This window comes from Notechis scutatus, chromosome Z (genome assembly GCF_049901735.1).
Source record: "Notechis scutatus isolate UNSWTSFEM ecotype Mainland chromosome Z, rNotScu1.2, whole genome shotgun sequence".
Taxonomy (NCBI): domain Eukaryota; kingdom Metazoa; phylum Chordata; class Lepidosauria; order Squamata; family Elapidae; genus Notechis; species Notechis scutatus.
Window position 1 is genome coordinate 134860064 of NC_142025.1, and position 20271 is coordinate 134880334.

The 20271-nt window shown below is 40.9% G+C and overlaps 2 protein-coding genes across 2 annotated transcripts in view; one reads left to right on the forward strand and one right to left on the reverse strand.

Moving 5' to 3' along the window:
• The window catches only part of LOC113421796 (germ cell-specific gene 1-like protein), a 32330-nt gene extending 17291 nt beyond the window's left edge, over positions 1-15039 (reverse strand). Inside the window, exon 1 of the mRNA XM_087946514.1 lies at positions 14807-15039. The gene's annotated coding sequence lies outside the window, so the exon portion shown is untranslated. The remainder of the gene's footprint in view (positions 1-14806) is intronic.
• Positions 15038-18908, forward strand: RPL28 (ribosomal protein L28). Its single transcript, XM_026682376.2, has 5 exons — positions 15038-15189; positions 16151-16243; positions 16437-16560; positions 17811-17929; positions 18771-18908. The coding sequence occupies exons 2-5, from the start codon at positions 16163-16165 to the stop codon at positions 18858-18860; spliced, it is 414 nt and encodes a 137-aa protein (XP_026538161.1). The 5' UTR covers positions 15038-15189; positions 16151-16162; the 3' UTR covers positions 18861-18908.
• Positions 18909-20271: the final 1363 nt, after the last annotated feature.

The following is a 20271-nucleotide window of genomic DNA, read 5'->3' on the forward strand; positions in this document are numbered from 1 at the left end:
TTTATTCATTCAATGTTTATATCTGCCCATATCAAGCAAGATATCTGTTTTTTTCCTCTGAGCATGAGTGCGTCTGTCTGTCTGTCTGTCTCTCTCTCTCTCTCTCTCTCTGTCTCTGTCTCTGTCTCTGTCTCTGTCTCTGTCTTTCTTATGAGCCTGCATTGACTTGGGGCTTCTGTGAGGTCCTCGCCATTATCCTGATGGTCGATTTTTAGTCCTCACTTCATCCTTGGTACTTCAGTTGCTTTTTGCAACAAAAATGACTGCTCTCTCTCTCACCCAGAACAGGCCCATCAGTAGCTTGAATGTCAACATCATTTGCAGTAAATCACTTACCCCACTTCATGCGGAGTGGCAGGAGATAATCAATGTAATATCAATTTCCCTCCCAATCAATCAACCCGCAAAGCAACCAATTATGTATTATCATCTCTGTCCTTCCTGACACAAATTCTCAAACATCACACACACACACACACACACACACACAAGCTCTGAAGATTAATGGAAATCTGAAGGAAAGAAATATTGGCCCAAACTCTCCTTCGCCATCTCTTTCCTCTGAGAAAAAGGCTTCTGTTTTACTCTTTAATTTTCAGGAGGCATGAGAATGTTCTTTGATTTCTTCAAATGAGGTTTTTGAACTCACTTTATTATTGGAGCTGGCAGAAGATGGCACTGCTGGTGGTGCTTTCAGTCAGGATCTTTTCATCCTTTTGAAGCCTTTCCAGCTGCCCACGTTTCCCATTTTCAAAAAATGCAAAGGGAGAAATGCCCTCATCATGGTTTTCCCTTGGAATTTTTGTTTGAAATGGGGGAAGTTGCAGAATTCAGCCATCTCTCTAAGAAGGAAAGGCAAGAAAGCTGCCTTTGCTGTAAGAAATTAATCAAAATGTTATGTTTAGTTTTCATGGAAAGCAAATTCTTTTGTCAGGCTGAATGATGGCCAAGGAAACCCAAGCGTACTATCTTATATTTTACTATCTTGAGGAATAAATAACCTGCTCATCAAGGCATCCCATAACAAACTCCCTCATTATTCTGGAAGTGAATTATCCAATCAATTGCCATCAAAGGCATTATAACTGGGGAATCTAAGGATTAAATTTGAGGTGTTCTGCAGGCAGATAATCTCTCTCTCAAATAACTGGCCCATTGAGATCTGCTGAACTATGGTACAACTCCCAATGTTCTGTTAGCCATGATGGGTGGGCCTTCAAAGAGTTGAGACCTAACATAGTTGGATGGCATTAGGATGGCTGAGATCCTTAGCCGAGATCTTTCCACCCTTCATGCAAACTTTGTCATAGCATCTAGAAAGACAATTTGCTTGGAGAAATACAACTATTGGGTTCATTTTATGAAAGGAAATCAAAGGAGTAAAGTAAGTGCAGTGGGGGACTTGAGTGCAGAGCCACATCAATTGGTTTTATCAAAAAGAGCAACAAGTCCCATGGTAATTCATAATATAGTGTAATTATCTATTACTAATTATTATAGGCTAGAAAGTGGGAGCCCATGAGTTCTAGTCCCACCTCAGCCATGAAAGCCAACTGGGTGACTTGGCCCAGTCACTATTCCTCACCCCAACCCATTTCAACAAAGTTCCTGTTGTGAGTAAACTAAGGAGGAAAGATGCTGGATATGTTCGCTGCCTTGAGTTATTTATAAAAATAATGAAGGAGGGATACAAATAAATAAATATTACTATCTCAATTAGGGGTGTCCACAAGAAGGGTCAACAAAGAGAGTTCACCAGAGCAACTGGCAGCCACCTCCAACAAAACCCCAGGGGCCGGACAGATTCCAAAAGAATATTGGGACCTCTCGGAGGTGTTCAGCGGGACTGAATGTGACATCCTACCTCCCTACCATGAAACAGACTGCGCCACAGAAATCATCCCTGAGGCAAAATTACCAAAGCCCAAAATGTATGCCATGACGCCCCAGGAAATGCAAGAAATGCGCAAATATATAGACAAAAACTAATAAGGGGTTTCATTGAGCCATCAGTCCCAGTCCTGCTCAAAGAAAAAAAAGATGGGACTATGAGATTATGCATTGATTTTAGAGCGATCAACGGACTATGAATACACAATCTATACCCCATCCTGCTCATGAAGGACATGCTATCCCACCTGGCCAAAGGAAAGATCTTTACCAAATTAGATCTCAGAGAAGCATACTATCAAGTCCGCATCAGGGAGGAAGATGAATGGAAAACAGCGTTCATCTGCCCCCTAGGGAGCTTTCAATTCAAAGCCATGCCTTTCAGACTATAGGGAGCCTCAGCAGTGTTCATGTAATTAATAAATGAGGTGCTACATGAACATCTTTATAAGGAGGTCCTTGTCTACTTGAACGACATTCCCATCTACACTGAGACAATGGACAACCACGTACCTCTAGTGTGCCAAGTACTGGAAAAACTTCTAGCAGCAAATCTGTATGTCAAGCTGCTGAAATGCGAATTTCACCACACACAGTTGGACTACCTGGGCTACCGAGTCTCCAATGAAGGCATAGATATGGACCCAGCCAAAGTACAAGCTGTCCTCAGTTGGCAAGACTCTGGCACCCGCAGACAGCTACAAAGCTTCCTGGGGTTTGCAAACTTCTACCGGCAATTCATCCCCTCCTTCATGAGGATTGCCAAAACCCATGATGGACCTTCTAAAGACAGGGAGTACAGAAACAAAACCCCACCTGGGACAACCCTTACAGTGGGACCTAACTTGCCAAAAATCATTTGAAACGCTGAAAGAATTGTTTGCAAAAGAACCAGTGCTGAAGCATCTTGACCCCGAACAACACTTTGTCATTCAATCAGATGCCAGTGACGTGGCAATGGGAGCAGTGTTACTCCAAAGAAACGACCAAGGAAACCTACAGCCCTGTGCCTACACCTACTGCAAACTCAGGGACATAGAAAGGTGATGGGCCACATGGGGAAAAGAGGCTTTTGTGATAAGGTGGGCACTGCAGACCTGGTGTCACCTGCTGGAAGGGGGCCAGAAGCCATTCAAAATTGGACTGACCACAAAAATCTGGAAAGCCTTAGGACCCCGTGAAAACTATCACCCAAACAAGCCCGCTGGGCCCAATACTTCAACCGATTCGACTTCATGTTAAAACACATCCTGGGGGGAAAGGATTTTCTGGCTGATTTTGCATGCCCCAGTATAAATGCAAAAGGAAGGAGATTATAAATACCATTATCCCCCCTACCCAAATAGCTGCCCAAGTAGCCACCAGGCAACAATGACCGATCTGTAGATGACTTAACCACAAAATTAAAAACCAAACTGCTAGCAGACCGTTGGTTCCTGGACAATCAACACATCTTAATGAAAAGAGATGACCTAGCCTGGAAAGGAATAAAACTCTACATCCCAGAATCCCTACATACTCTAGTCCTTCAGAGAAGCCACAACGCCAAACTGGCAGGCCACTTCGGGTTCTTAAAGACTTTACACTTGGCTCGAAGGCAATTCTGATGGCCTGGCATAAAGAAAGAAATGGACAGTTATATGAAGAGTTGCACCATTTGCACCACAATAAAAAAATTAGCAGGAACACACACACACACACACACACACACTCCGGATTGCTACAGATTGCAACAAGGCTGTGGGAAGAGATCGCAATAGATTTCATAGATGAGTTATCGAAAAGTGGAGGAAACACAGTGATCTGGACTGTAATAGACTTATTTTCCAAACAGACGCATTTCATACCATGCAGCGGGCTACCCTCAGCCCACCAGTTAGCCAAGCTGTTTTTGAAACACATCTACCACCTGCATGTAGAGCCATGGAGAATTATCTCAGACAGAGGAGTCCAGTTCACAGCTAAATTTTTCAGGGAGTTCCTGTGGACTATTGGGACATCCCAGGGCCTTAGCTCAGCTTTTCATCCAAGCATCAATGGGGGGGCAGAGAGATTGAACGCCATGGTAGAGCAGTATCCGAGGTGCTACATGAATTATCAGCAATCTAATTGGGCGGACCTTCTGCCTTTTGCAGAGGTCATGAACAATAATGCTGTTCACAGTAGCATGGGACTAACCCCTTTCAAAGTAGTGAGCGGCATGGACTTTGTCCCAATGCCTGAGTATCCAAGGGATTCCCCCTCTTCAGTCAGCCTGATCTATTGGATGTCAATGCCAAAAGCAACTTGGGAGAATGTAAAAAAGGTGCTGGCAAAAGTGGGACAGAACTATAAGAAACAGGCAGGCATACATCGGGCCCCGCAATGGCCATTCCAGGTGGGGGAGAAGGTTTACCTCTCCACCAAATACTTGATATTAAGGCTCCGTAGTAAGAAGTTGGGGCCAAAGCTCATGGGACCTTTCCCCATAGTAAAGGTCATCAATCTAGTCACTGAGCAACTAAGTTGTCCCGATTGTTAGGGAAAATACACCCGGTATTCCATAGTAGCCTCTTAAAACCCGTGGTGGGATCAACCCCGAGGCCACCATCTTGTGAACCCCCGGACCCCTGGTCATAGAGGGCCAAACCCATTATGAGGTGCAGTGAATCCTCGATTCGAGGTGGCACAGGAGACAACTTCAACACTTAATCAAGTGGAAGGGCTACCCCTTATCAGAGGCATCTTGGGTAAAGAGTAGGAACATCCAAGCAGATTGCCTAGTGACGAGGTTCCATGCAGAAAACCCAACCAAACCTGGGGTGGGGGTTCGCAACCCTAAGTTCTAGACCTGCAATAAATTTGTTTTCTTTTTGTGTTGCACAGGTAACCTTCAAGAAATGAGGGGAGCTCAAGATGCAAATAAACCAGGTAGATGGTTAGCATATAAATTGAGAAAGGAGAAAGAATCAAGGAAAATATTGCAATTAATAGACGACCAAGGCCAAGTTTGCTATGGTAGTAAAGAGAAGAAGGAAATCATACGAGACTATTATGGGAAACTATACACACAAGAGAATATTGATGAGGAAAGAGTTAAACAGTACTTACAGAATGCTAATCTACCCCAGATACCTAAAGAGATTGAAACAATGTTAGAAAGCAATATAACGATGATGGAGTTAACTGAAGCACTCAAGAAGCAAAATAATGGAAAGGCACCAGGCCCAGATGGACTTCCGGCAGAATTTTACAAAACATTACAAGAATCGCTGAACCTTCCATTGCTAGAAGTTATGAATGAAGTTATGTTAAAGAAGAGGATACCTAAATCATGGTCAGAAGCTTATATTACATTTATTCCAAAAGAGGAGGCCGATCCATTACAAATCAGGAACTATAGACCTATTTCCTTACTAAACGCAGATTATAAAATTTTTGCTCCAATATTGGCAGAAAGACTTAAAAAATACTTAAACAATTTTATCCATCCTGATCAAAATGGATTTCTGCCAAAGAGACAAATTAAAGACAATATGAGAGTAATCTTGGATACTTTGGAATACTACGAGGCACATCCTGAAAAACAAATGGCTTTGATATTTTTAGATGCACAGAAGGCTTTTGATAATGTGAATTGGCAATTCATGTTATTACTGCTGGAACAGATGGGCTTTGCTAAAAAATTTATTCAAGCAATAGAATCTATATATCATAAGCAAATGGCAAATGATAGAGGGAGAACTGACAGACTCTATTGATATAAGAAAAGGAACAAGACAAGGGTGCCCACTATCACCTCTGTTGTTTGTTTTAACCTTGGAAGTGCTAAATAGAAATATTAGAGATGAAAAGAATATAAAAGGGATGAAAATTAAAAAGGAAGAATTTAAATTGCAAGCATTTGCGGATGATCTAGTTTTCATTTTAGAAGACCCACTAGAAACAGCATCAAAATTGATAGAAAAGATAGAGACATATGGAAAGGTGGCTGGTTTGAAAATAAATAAAGATAAGACAAAGATCTTGACAAAGAATATGTAATAAAAACAAAAGGAAGAACTGGCAGATCTATTGAAAATCCAGGTCACGAATAAGATGAAGTACCTGGGGATATATTTGACAGCAAGATGCAGTACACTAAAAGAGAATAATTATATCAAACTTAAGCAGTAGATAGCGCTAGATCTGGCGAAATGGGAAAATTTACAACTGTCATTAATAGGGAGAATATCAACAATCAAGATGAATATATTACCCAGTTAGATATGGTGAAATACTGAATGAAAAGGGTGAACTTAAATCTATGCAAAAACTAGGGGAACAAAGTATAAAGATGAATTGGTTTTCATATGCGCAAATACATTCAAGGTATGATAAAGATTCTAAAACAGAAGGTTTCTATGATAAACTGACTGACTTAGATAAGATTTTGACAGGTACTGATGAAAAGGTGATTAAAAAATTGTATGGATATCTATTAGAAATTAAACTAGAAGAAGAACAAGTTAAAGAAACTATGATTGCTTGGGGGAAGAATTTTGGATATGGGATTGATCTAGAGAAATGGCAAAAACTGTGGTCTCAAAATTATAAAATGACAATGTCAACAGCATATAAAGAAAATTTGTATAAGATGTTTTACAGGTGGCATTTCCCCCCGACAAGAATAGCAAGTATGTTCAAGAACAAATCTGAAAAATGTTGGAAATGTCATCAGATACCAGGCTCATATTACCCTATGTGGTGGACTTGTGCGGATGCCAAAAAATATTGGACTAAAATCCACACGTGGTTGGAAAAAATGACAAAAAAGCATATAGACTTGAAACCAGAGATATTTTTATTGGGAATTTTACCTGAAATATATAGTAAAGAATTGAAATACCTAATTATAAATGTATTAACAGCGGCTAGGATTGTATTTGCCAAAACTGGAAAAATGAGAAAATACCCTTACAGGAGGAAATCATGAAGAAAATATTGGAATGTGCTGAAATGAGTAGATTGACATTTGAAATCAGAGAACAAGATGATAAACAATTTTATAAAATTTGGGATCTATTCTATCAGTGGTTAGACAATAAAACATGGTAATGAAATATGTAGATTCTTAGAAAATAATAAATATTTAAAGATGTACTCTTTTCTTATTATATCTAGAAAATGATTTTAGGATAGATTTGGGATGATAATATGAACCGTCATAAAACAAATTAAGTAAAATATGATTACTTCATAAAACATGAATGAATAAAAGTATAGTCAAATGATTGATTAATAATGACATTAATGTATTTAATATTTGATTGAAAATAGGAGAGTATATACAATGTAATTGTAATTGAAGACTATGAAATGGAAGCACAAAACAATTTGTAAACCAACCGGCACATTGTATGTATGTATATATATGGAAGATGGCTTGATGTTTTTATGTTTTGTTTGTTTATGTTTGTTTTAAAAACCAATAAAAATTAAAAAAAGAAAAAATAAATGAGGGGAGCTGAATGTCAACTAAAAAAAATACTTCTTTGGTCTTCTTAGTTGTCAGCAGAAAGGGAGGGTGGAAAGCAGTGCATTCCTTAAAAGCTTGAGATAATCGCTTTGGCAACTGAAGTTTTTGGCACGCAAAATTATTACTGGAGAGCATGATTGGTGACTCTTGGCTATGGATGTGTCTCATTGGAAAATATACATCCTGGGGGTGGGGGGAAGACCAGGGTCAAGGGTGAAATGAATGATGTGTCAGAGTTGGTGCAGCCGGGAAACACTGACATATCAACTTCTAATAAATCAATCTTTTTTACTATGAGAGATGCGGCTAGAGACTTATGATTTGAATAGGGGTGCATGTTGGAGTCTAGACAGCCAGTAGGACAGGCCCAACCACATCATCATTGAATGCATATAAGAGATACGGGACCCTTTCCTGCAGATGTTCTGGGTCCTACATTTAAAGAACTCAAGATTTATTGTAAAACAGGGCACCCCAAATAATTAGTGGGCTGAAGAAGGAGTTTAATGAAGAAACAGCACAGCAATTGGAGCCAGAGCATTAAACACCTTCTTCAGCTCTCTAATTATTTGAGTTGTGAGGTTTTACAAAAGTTAAAGAGCTTCAAACAAAGGAGAGACAGAGGAAACATGACAGAGGAATTCAGAGCCTTTCCCGGCATCCATAATGCAAAAAGAAATCCCCCGACCCCACCCCACCCAATCTTAGAGCTCAAGGTCATCTGTGGAACCTAAACCGAAGGAAGATTTAAGCTCAAGGCAAAGAAAGGCTGTTTCGCCCAGCATATAATTAAATCGGGAATTCATTGCCAGGGGTTGGAGTGATGGCAGCCAACTTGGGTGGTTTGAAAAAGGAACTGGAGAAGTTCATCGGAGGATCAAGCTATCAATAGCTGCTAACGTGCCAATAATTCCTGCATACTAGGCAGGTGATTTTAAATCCTAGGGAAGCGATGAAGTAAGTTGAGTCTCATTCCTTGGTTCAGGTTTTGAATCTTCTCCAATGGACCAACTGTGGTTCATCACTGCAGAAACAGGAGACTGGTCAGGGCCTGATCCAGCAGATTTTGTCGCATGTAGCTCTTATTTTGTCTTTGGGACTCCAGTTTTGGGAAGAAAGTGATGGTCTGAAGGCAAATCCAGTGGTTCTTCCTAATTCCAGCCGATATTCTAATCATTATAAACACTAAACATATGCTTGTTCAGTGCTATCGGCAAGGAAACTAAGCATGGGATAAATAGATTCAAATGGTTTTTATTGAATTCGGAGTTCATTTACTACTTTACAGATTGTTCACTGTAGTAAGGAACATCGTCCTCCAACTTCATTCCAGACACATCAATGATTCATAAAATATAGAACACAGAAAAATAGAGTTGGAAGTCACTTTAGAGGTCCAATCCCTGGCTTGAGCAGGAAAACCTTGTTCCATTTCAGACAAATCATTGTCCAGCCTCTTTCTGAAATCATCCAGTGATGGAGCACCCACAACTTCTGAAGGCAAGCTATTCCATTGGTTGATTGCTCTCACTATTGGCATATTTCTCCTTAATTCTATGTTGCTTCTCTTCCTGGTTAGTTTCTATCCATTGTTTCTTGTCTTTTAGTGCTTTGGAAAATAGTTTGACCTCTCGTCTTTGTAGGAGTTCCAAATATTGGAACAGAGCTGTCATGTCTCCCAGTCCTTCTTTTCATTGGACCAGCCATACCCAATTCCTTCTTCGTATGTTTTAACCTCCAGCCCCCTTATCATTCTTGTTGCTCTTCTTTGCACTCTTTCCAGAGTCTCAACATCTTTTTTTTTTATATTGTGGTGACCAGAACTGGATGCAGTATTTCAAGCGTGGTCTTACTTTCTAAAGTGATACTAGAACTTCACGTGATCTTAATTTCATACTCCCTGGAGGTCATCTAAGTAAACCTTAAGAACTCTAGCAACTTTTACACTGTCTACCAGTGTAAAACAGTTTTGGAAAGCTGACCCTGATACGATACCCAATGGCAGGTCCTATGTTCGGGGGTCTTAGTCCAGTGACGGCAAACCGTTTGAGTTTAGCATGTCAAAAATTTGGAAAATGCTGATGTGTCACACATCCCTGCTGAACAAAGGAAAACCAGTTCTTGACAAATTTATTTATTTTTTAAAAATATAGTTCAACCATGGTGATTCCATGAATTATAGAAGGAAACGTCAAATTACAAAAATGAAATACAAATAAGACAAACTCTTTTTTGAGGTTCTGGAGGCTGCGTGAGAGCATACTGCATTCCTGCTCAGCCTCCAAAAATCGTGCAAGAATGGGGTGTGCTTTTGAGAATCACTATCAGGTGTTGGTGAACACTGGCATGTCAGCAAAACATAATGGGTGTCACCTTCGACATACATGTTGTAGCTTTGCTATCATTGTGTTAATCCCAAATGGAGAGGTTGATCGGAATGTGAAAATCCAGAAATATCCTTGTACGTTAACATTTTTAAAAATTAATTTAGAACAGTGTTCCCCAACCTTTCTGGGTTGACAGCCTGGTGCGGGGGGATGGTTTTGTGCGAAGGGCAGGTGTGTACGCACACAGCTTCATTTTGTGAGCTGTAGGTATGCACACATGCCGCTTGTGCGAATGGCGCCAACGAGGGCCAGCACCTGCTGCTGGTGTGAGTTGGGCAGCCTGGTTGCGAATAGTCCATGGCCGGTAGTAAGCTGCGGCCCACAGGTTGGAGATCCCTGATTTAAAAAAATTATATGGCCACCCAAGTGTCTCATGGTGACTCCGGGTAACTTAAAGAAATAAAACTCCAACTATAAAACCCAGTAAACCCCCGTCTACTCCCCCAATAACAACAATCGAAAAACCACTTGATGAACTATGTATCACCCTGAAGTCACCAGGCCCACTAGAAAAATCAAGGCCTTTCGAAAGAGTTTCAGGGTTAGGCCAATCTTTTCTGCAGGGATGATGTTTTAAGGGCAGGAGCCACTGCAGAGAAGGCCCTTCCTTCTTCTAGGTCCCACTAGATCAGGGGTGTCAAATTTGATTTCATTGAGGGCCGAATCAGGGTTGTGTTTGACTTTGGGGGGGGGGGGCAGAGTGTGGCCAGCTTGATGTCACTCGTGTCAGGAGCACCTGTGAAGGTGGCCCAAGCACTCTGCCAACAAAAATGGGCTCCTGAGCTCCATTTTCAACTGAGATGGCTTCCTGCAACCCTCTGCCAGTGAAAATGGAGCATGCAGCTCTCCAAGCTCCATTCTTGCTGGCAGAGGCACTGCGGTCCAGTCCTTCGCTGTTTCCAGGTCGGTCCCGCTGGCCAGATCTAAGCAACCTGTGGGTTGAATATGGCCCACGGGCCTTGAGTTTGACACCTGCACTAGATGAACCTTCTTACTGAAACAACCCATAATATAATCTATTTCCTCAGTCTAGTACAAGGGTGTCAAAACTCAAGGCCCGCAGGCTGGATGCGGCCCACAGGATGCTTAGATCTGGCCCACGGGGCCATCCTGGAAACAGCGAAGGACTGGCCCAAGGTACCTCTACCAGTGAAAATGGAATTTTAGCTTTCGCTGGCAGTGTTGCAGGAGGCCGTCGCAACCCAAAACGGAGCTCGGGAACCTAGTTTCCCTGGCAGAGTGCTTGGGCTACCGCAAGCGCCCCCCACACGAGTGACATTGAGCTGGCCACGCCCACCCCAACCACACACACCCTGCCCTCCCCCCCCAAAGTCAAACACAACCCTGATGCAGCCCTCAATGAAATCGAGTTTGATATGCCTGGTCTAGTATGTCAGGTAGATGTAACTGGGAAAAGGCGGTCCTTGGAATAACCTGGCCCTGTGCCATGCAGGGCTTTAAAGGTGACCATCTTGCACTGAATTGGTTTGATCTGATCAAATTTGCATGGATTGCTAGATATGAAGTCACTTCTTCCATTTTGAAATGGGGACGCCCCACAGGAAAGGAACTATAGAGGTTGGAGTGTCTACTGGTTACTCACCAAATCACCTGGCGTGGTGGTATCAATGGGTCACCCCAACCCCACTTCTGTTGCAGAATGGGCATCCAAGCTGCCTTTTTAGTGTTTCTTCCAGATCCAGACCACATTAGGATTTGTTGCAGATAACTGCTAAAAGCAATTTACAAAGCCAGGGCTGCAGAAGAACGGTGTAAAATTAGATCTGAAGAGTTAAGAGGGGGAAGTGGATAGAATATATTTTTAAAGTGGGTAGGGGGGAGAGCAAAGAAAGATTACATGGTAGGAGAAAATAAATGGAAAAAGGGAAGGTGTGAGACAGCAAGGAAGTACAACACAAATCATGGGGTAGTGTGAAAGATTACACACTGAGAGAGATAAAGCGAGTCACAAGGCAGCATTAAAAACATCATCTAAATCCTAGGCAGAACAAAAGGTGCAAATGCAGAAAAAAGTAATGTTCTGCAGAAAAGATAAAAGGGAAGTGTTTGCATAACTAATTGCTGTGCGTGGGGAGGCGTTGCAAAGTCTGGTAAGGGTGGGACCCAGTTACTTCTTCAGCGGGTGGATATGCAGTAGGGTGAGGGGTGGGGGAAAGGTGGGAAAAAATATCCCATTATAGACTAATGTTGCTTTGTTCTCAGGGAATAAAACTATCCCAGGAAATTAACTGAAAGGAGCAGAGAACATCACAGATGCAAGATGGTTGGGAGTGAAATAGTAGAGATGTGTTTACTTATGCTTTGCATGTAAGAACCATAGAGTTGGGACCATGGAGGTCATGTAGTCTAACCTTCCATTCAGGGCAGGATCCACTATCCCAGATGACCATCCAAGTTCTGAAGATATTGAGCAGAAAACACACCATGTTATGTGCAGCCTGTTTCACTGGCTCATACAATCACAGAGAATTAGTTACTTCTGAAGTCCAATCTTCTTCTCTCCAAAGCCTCCTGTAACATTTGAGAGACACCCCAGATTGGCCCTATAACTTGTTCAAGTTACATGGGTTAGGTAGGATCATTGCACACCAGAAATCAAGTCATGATAATGGCTACAACCCATGATTTAAACCCCAACCCTATTTTTAATGTGTTTGTAAAACTTTTCAAGACCATGGAATACCGAAGAATAATTTGACGCTCATGAGGAATACTTCTATTTCTTTCAATAATGCTATGTTTTATTTTCCCTATATTTGACTCTAAATCTTAATTGGGGATTTGAGTTAAGGAAAAATACGCCAATGTCCTTTTTTTTTTTTTAACGTAAGGCAAGGCACTTCCTGATTCATGAATGGATCCAAAGGATCCCACAGCTTGTCAAGACTTTCATAGCGTGATACAATAAATGAAGCAAGAATTACAAATACAGTACTTTAATATTGTAAGGTGTTTTAATAGAAGAATTGGAGGTGAAGTACAGAAACTTTCCAACTATAATAGGAAATTTCAGTCTTCATTGATTAATCAGTTGTTAAGATTGAATTTATTTTTATAGTGTCCATTTGAAGTTAATGATGACGCTGAAAAAAGTGACTCACAACTTTTTTTCACACTTGACCATTGCAACATCTGTACAATCATGTAATCAAAATTTAGGCTCTTGGCAGCTGGCTCCTATTTATGATGGTTGCAGTGTCCTGGGATCATGTGATCCATTTTTGCAACCTTCTGACATGCAAAGTCAATGGGGCAGCCAGATTCATCTAACAATCATTTACAATGTTAATTGAATCTGGCTGCCCCATTACTATTACTAACTTATTTGAATGTTTTGAATATCTTCTTGAGTTTTCTGCAACCTGGAGAACTGTGATTTAGGACAGGGGTCTCCAACCTTGGCAACTTTAAGACTTGTGGACTTCAACTCCCAGAATTCCTCAGCCAGCTTTGGAGACCCCTGATTTAGGACACAAGCTAATAAACTCCTATCCTTGTAGTTGTTTATGCCTAAATTTTTTTCTGTTAACAGTATCTCACACAAATCTTGGGAACCAATTCATGGAATACCTTCAAATTTATTGGTTACCAGATCTAGTCTGCAACATTTGAGAATCCACTAGGTGGTAGCAAAGAGGTTTCAGTAATTCTCTGTTGCCATCAAGTGGTCATTTTTCCAGTCTGGATGAAGTAGCCTTCTTTGGTTGTTGGGATAACAGGACACATGGGATTAGCAGATGTTATAACTTTTAGGGGATATAGATGTGGATTTGCCTGGAGGCTGGCTGAACACTAATTCCCTCTTCCTAGCCCCTGCTCTTGCACTGGAAAATATTTGACAGGAGCAAGAAAAGTGCAAGTTTTTGGAATAATCGGAAGGATCTACTGGGGGGAAAAACCTTGTAAATCTATAATCAAATCTATTTTCTGGGCTCAGTCCACCATTGAAAAATTGTTTTGTCTTACCAAATTGGCAGCCTGGAGGCTGGATGTGTCATGCACAAGCCATACCCACCCTGGCTCAGCAAAGGCAAAAAATGCTCTAATACATCCCAATGTCATGTGACATGATCCAGTTTGACACTGGTGCCTTACACATTCTGCTAAAACCCAAGGTTTTGCTGTTGTTTCTTTCTGTAGATTTCACCTTTGGACATGTCACTCTCTCACATACACCAACCTACCTCACAGGCTTGTTGTTAGGGCCAGAAGAAACAGGCTAAAGCTTTTGAATGTAAGGCATACATTTAATGTGTAAATTAGTCAAGTCAGGGAATTGTTGGACTGGGCCCCTATTGGGTGTGACATTTTGGAGGTGGCTAATGGATAATAGCCCAACTCCTCCCTGACCACCCTTTGCTCAATCTTTCTCCCTCCTGCTCAATTTTATTTTAACTGAATTTTAAATTTAAATCCCTATTTATTGCTGTAATGCTTTATATTGCATTTTTAATTGAATGATTGTGAAGCTACCTAGAATCACCTCTAGCAAGATGGATGAATTGCTGTAACCATCCCAAACATTCAACATGGTCAAGTTAGCGAAATTAACCCCCCCCTTTTTTTAGTCCAGTTTACCAGACAATATTCTGGTAAGCTGGACTAAATGATCTTTTAGGTACCCTTCCTGGTCTATGTAGCTTCCTGCTGTAACAACTGTGGAACTCTCCATATCTATTAGGAATACAATTCCCAGAATTCCCAGCCAGACTGTATTAATTCCAATGATAACTACATTTTTAAAAACTTTTTTTTCCAATTCGCAATATGCTGCTCCAGGCCTCAAAAGTACTTGCCCTCCGCATCCACAAGAGACAACAATTCAACAAAGGAGCGAGGTAAACAATACACACTTCCTATTGTATGAGGGGCACGAACGGATTCGAGTATGTCCGAGAAACATTCCCAACGGCTTCTGATTGGTCCCGAGTCGCGGGCGTCCTTCCCTCAAAGTTTCTCAACGTTCTATGTGCCGTGCATGAAAGAAAATTAATTCCAAAATTTTTCCTACCCACGTGACTTTCTGAGAACTCACGGAGGGCCGTTTTCGACCGACTATCGAGCTCATACGAAACTATCGCCGAGGTAAGCCGATTCGTTTCCGAGAGTCCCCGAAACACATCCGATCATTTCCGAAAGAAGCCATTCTCTGTGCCACTCTAGTTGTCGCCAGCCTACTCTTCACATCTCTATGATGGAATTGGTTTACACGGATGGATGGCTCAGACGGGGAAAGCCTTTCAACCGTGGGCCGGAAATGCTTGCGATTGCAGAGCGGAAGAGACTGGAGTTCGAAGGGGGTGGAGCTTGCTTGAAAGGCGACGGACATATAAAACCCGCCCGCAGCGGCTCAGCCCCTCTTTTTCCGCTTCCGATCGCAGTATCAGCAAGAGGGTGAGGTCTAGGCCGCGTGTTGGTCTAAGGGGAAGACGCTGTAATGGAGGACGTAGAAGTGGGGGATAAGGGCAGAATATTCTGGGAGAATTGTTAGAAAGGCGCCACATTGTCGAAAATACTAATCCGCCGTCTCTATGTATTATGAATCATGGCCGGAAAGAAAAATCGTGCCCCCCCCCCCTTAGTCGCATTATATTTAAGTTCGGAGTATCACGTTTTCACGGGACATGCTGGGTGTTGACAGCAAGATCTAAACTTATTAGAAACGGATTCACTGGATCTCAGTGGGATTTATTTTTTTTAAGGAATTTATGCCTTGCGCTGAACGCTGTTTCTCTTAAGGCGGAAGGAGGCGGAGTATTTCCCCCTCCTTTTTAAAACATGCTTTCGCGAATTTTGTAATGTTGGAAGGAACATTGCTTTAATTTCGTGAATCCTTTAATGGAAGGAACCGTGATGGGGAAAAGAGTTGCCCTTAAGTATTTATTTTCATTTATGCCACTCTTTCAGCTTTGCTGCAATATCTGTAGGGGAGTAAAAAATAAAGGAATACCTTCTAGCACTTATTGGCAGAGGGTAACTTGCTCAAATAACTTGTAAGTCTTTTATGTTTCTGTTGGATTCTTCATTTTTAAAACAATCTTTCCCAGGTGTTCAACTCTGAAGTCCTCAACTTGCATGAAAAATATAGGAATTAGGAATATAGCATATTGAGTTGGAGATAGCTCTTTTACTACATTATTTTACATTCCATTGAAAGACCTAGAAAAAAATTGAATTAAAATAATATCAGATAGCAAGCATAAACTTGAAATGAAAGCAGCAGTGACATTAAATATAACCTGTATTGAAAGGAATAAGAATACTTGTTGGACTTCAAACACTCAGGTCTGGGATTTTGAAATTAAAAGAACTGTATAAAGCATTTATGACTATTTTTTGGTCTTCCCTTGTCCAGGAACTCTCCACAATGTCTGCTCATCTGCAATGGATGATTGTACGCAACTGCTCAAGTTTCCTTATTAAAAGGAACAAGCAAACTTACAGCACGGTGAGCCACATCTATCTTCCAAACTAACAGCCTCCTTGCAAATAATTCTAGAGTGTTATTAAGCTTTCCTGGACTTTGAACATACTTTTCCCCACATATTCCCTTTTCAAATAAAATTTCTGCCTTTAGCTTGCAAAACCTTTCATTGTAAGTTGCAATGAATTCTAATAGAAGTGTTTTTCTTTCTTTAAAGGAGCCCAACAATCTTAAGGCCCGTAACTCTTTCCGTTACAACGGTCTGATACATCGCAAGACAGTAGGAGTAGAACCAGCTGTTGATGGAAAGGGTATTGTTGTAGTCCTCAAGAAGCGTGCAGGTAGGTATATTCCAATTAAAGCAAATTCCTTCTGAACACAAAAGGCAGAACAGAATAATTTGGAAGCAACCTCAGAGGTCTTCTAGTCCAACCCCCTGCTCAATCAGGAGACCTGATACTTTCCAGACAAGTGGCTGTCCAGTCTAGTTCTCTGAAAGCAGCCATTATTCCACTGGTTAACTGTTCTCAGTGTCAATAAATTTCTCTAGTTGTAGCCTGCTTTTCTCCTTCAATAGTTTCCATAAATTGTTCCCTGTTTTGCCTTCTGGTGCTTTGGAAAATAGGTTGACCTCTTCTTTGTGGCAGCCACTCAAATATTATGTCACTCCTAGTCCTTCTTTTCACTAGACTAGACAAACCCAATTCTTGCAGCTGTGCTTCATATGTTTTAACCTCCAGCCACCTAATCATCTTAGTTGCACTTCTTTGCACCCTTTCTAGAGTCTTTGCATCTTTTTATAACATGGTGACCAAAATTGGATGCAGTATTCTAAGTGTGATCTTACTAAGCCTTTATAAAACATTACTAATACTTCATGTGATCTTGGTTCTATCCCTCTGTTAATGTAGCCTAGGATTTCGTTGGCTTTTTTGACTGTCGCCACCCACTATTGGTTCATATTTAAGTGATTGTCCACTAGGACTCCAAAATCCTTCACAGTTACTGCTATTGAGCCAGATGCCACCTATACTATGCCTGTGCATTTGTTTTTTCTGGCCTAAGTGCAAAATCTTGCTTTTCTCTACATTGAATTTCAATTTTTTTAGGTGATTCAGGAAAGGATAGAAATAATATGGTGACCCCGAGCCATCGATAATGAAAAGTGTGATGGAAGCTCAAGGGGCAAAGAAGTTAGCAGAGTCTCCATATAACATGCTAATGAACTTATATGGAGATCAATTTTGTGGAACCAGAAGTAACTATTACATTTCACGATGATTCGGAGCCACTAAAAATATAACTAACATGTCAAAAATGCTTCTAAATTACTGTAAATCTTAAGTTTGCAAAGAAATGCTTACGGAGATTTTCAGTCATCCAGGTCATTTTTTTTATTTTTTACAGAGCAGTGTTTTTAAAATAGTTAAAAGCCCTGGATAAATAGTTATATTATGAAATTCTCTTCCTGCCTGTAATAAGATACTTTGGTTTACAACATGTAAAAACCAGCATTAACCTTAGATACCAAGTATATCTAGCAGGACCTGCAAACAGTGCTCCATTAATACCCTACACTCCTGCTTCTCAGGCCAGCGAAAGCCAGCCACTTCCTACGAAAAAATCACCATCAACAAGAATGCACGGGCCACTCTCAGCAGCCTCCGCCATATTATTCGCAAGAATAATTACCGTAAGGATCTGCGCATGGTAAGTCAGTCTTCTGGATTCTCGCTCTGCAAGGTGGCACTTGGATGGATGTTACAGCTTCCATTAACCCAGTTAGTACATAGTAGTGATTTCTGATAAACCAAGCTGCTCCGTCCAACTAGAAAGAAATGGGAAGTGCTAGTCTTTTTCCCTAAATCCTAAGCCCTGGCATTTTGAGAGGGGGTGGGTTGGTTAACAAGGTATACTTCATAGGAGCTGTGGTGGTGCAGTACTTGGAATACAATATTGTAGGCTGATTTCAGCTCACTGCCAGGAGTTCAGTCCTCACTGGCCCAAGTTTGACTCAGTTTTCCATCCTTCCGAGGTCAGTAAAATGAAGATCCAGATTGTTGGGGGCAATAGGCTGACTCTGTAAATCGCTTAGAGAGGGCTGTAAAAAACTGAAGCTGTATATAAGTCTAAGTGTTATTACTATTGCTAGTTTCAAATTACGGAGCAAAAAAAAACAAACCCCACCTCCACTTCTGTAAGTTGCCCCAAGGTTTAGCAGTCTCGGCAGATTGGGCTCAGTTGCTGAATAATCTGGAAGCCTTAAAAATTGCTCCAAATCTTGTGTGTTTTTTGTTGACTTAGCCAAATTTTTGCCCAGAGTGCTTGGGTAGTCTGATAAGTGGGCATTTTATTGCCCATATCTCTGTTAAGGTTATGAGAGCGTGATCAGAATTGGTACACATACTGAAAAAAGGGTGAAAAGCTTGATTTAGGAATGCTGTTGAATGAGAAAAAGAGCATGTGTATAAACATTAGGAAATATGAATTTGAGGAGAGAAGAGATGTATCTGGACTTCACTATTCATTTCTTCCTTTTTCTCTCCTCCAGGCTGCTTTGCGTCGGGCCAGTGCAATTCTGCGTAGCCAGAAGCCTGTGGTGGTGAAGAAGAAGAGAACTCGGGCTCCCAAGACTGCATAAAAACACTTCTCTAATTATCAAATAAAGGAATAAAACCAGAGAGCAAAATGTCTGAATGTCATTTATAAATCTCTACTCGTGGGATTACTTCTCTCCTCCGAGAAAATGAATTTTGGCTGAGAACAGAATAAATGTCCCGTAAATCGCTATTTCTGTAACAGGATGGGATTTGAAAAATAGCATGGATTTGCAATTTGAGTTTTGAGTCATGTTTGATTTCACTCTCCTTCCTTGATGCTACAGCTAGTTTGGGAATGGTTTTGATCCTTTTAGAAAGTCTTGGCTCTGGTTCAGAGTCCTTTTCAAAATGCTTTCCTAGAATATGTGTAACTATCTGAGGAACTTAGGGTGATGTTATGGTTCACTCCCGCTTTTTTCCCTTTAACTTACAAGCGAGAGTTGCTTTTTAAAAGCAGAAATCTGTTCATTTCCCTGTATGTTGCTTTTTAGCAAGCATCAATACAGTTTTTTTTCCTCTTTATGGTGTCTTGAACTAATCAGCAAAGAGTTTTAAAGGTGCCGTGAAGAGGGAGGCCAGCCTGGGGTCTCAGCTGTTGGATGCAGTTAAACCAAGAAAACTGTAAATTTATCCTGATCGTGTTGGTGGTTAAATACCTGTGTTGTGCCAGTTACAGTCTCTTGACTTCACTGTTTACAATGTGAGTATTATAAACAATTCCTGGTAAAGTGAACTTCCTGTACTGCTAAAATATCTTCCTTGCTATAGAAATATCTGTTCCTCTAGAACTGAGCAGTTAAAAATAGCATAGGTTAGGAGAAAAGCCCCCCAAAAATATGAAACATTAAAAATCTTCACGTCATCTCTCAGGGAGAGTGACATTTGAGATTTTTTAAATTGGCTTTGCAACCATAAGGTGGCAGTTAAGAGCTGAAGCAAATCTCCTAGTTGTTTATTTTCAGTTTTATCCTTTTGTCCTAGATTTCAAGAGGTTGAATTTACGTATCATTGTCTACACTGCTGCCTCAGCCAACTAATTAATGTTGATTGATGAGAAGCATTTTTAGGGGAGACAAATCCAAAGGAATCACTTTGTAGATGATACAGTAAAAGTCAATGCAGAAACCTGATCATTTGTATCTAGGTGCTGGGTGCATTTGGCTCTGGATAGCTGTTGGGATATTCAACAAGAAAGATGGGCTTTCCGGTGGATAAACCTTCTCTTCTGTAGCATCTATTGTCTTTCCTCGTAAAACAGTCTCCTATCTCCTAAACAGACAAAAAAGAGAACAATAAACCAAGCAACTTGGTCATTCCATATGTTGCAGGAATATCGGACAAACTCAGTCAACACAACATACCACACTTCAAACCGTCTAAGGTAGAAGCTTGTCCAGCCCAAGGTAAAACACCCAGACACAAACATGGTATATGCAGTACAATGCAATGAGC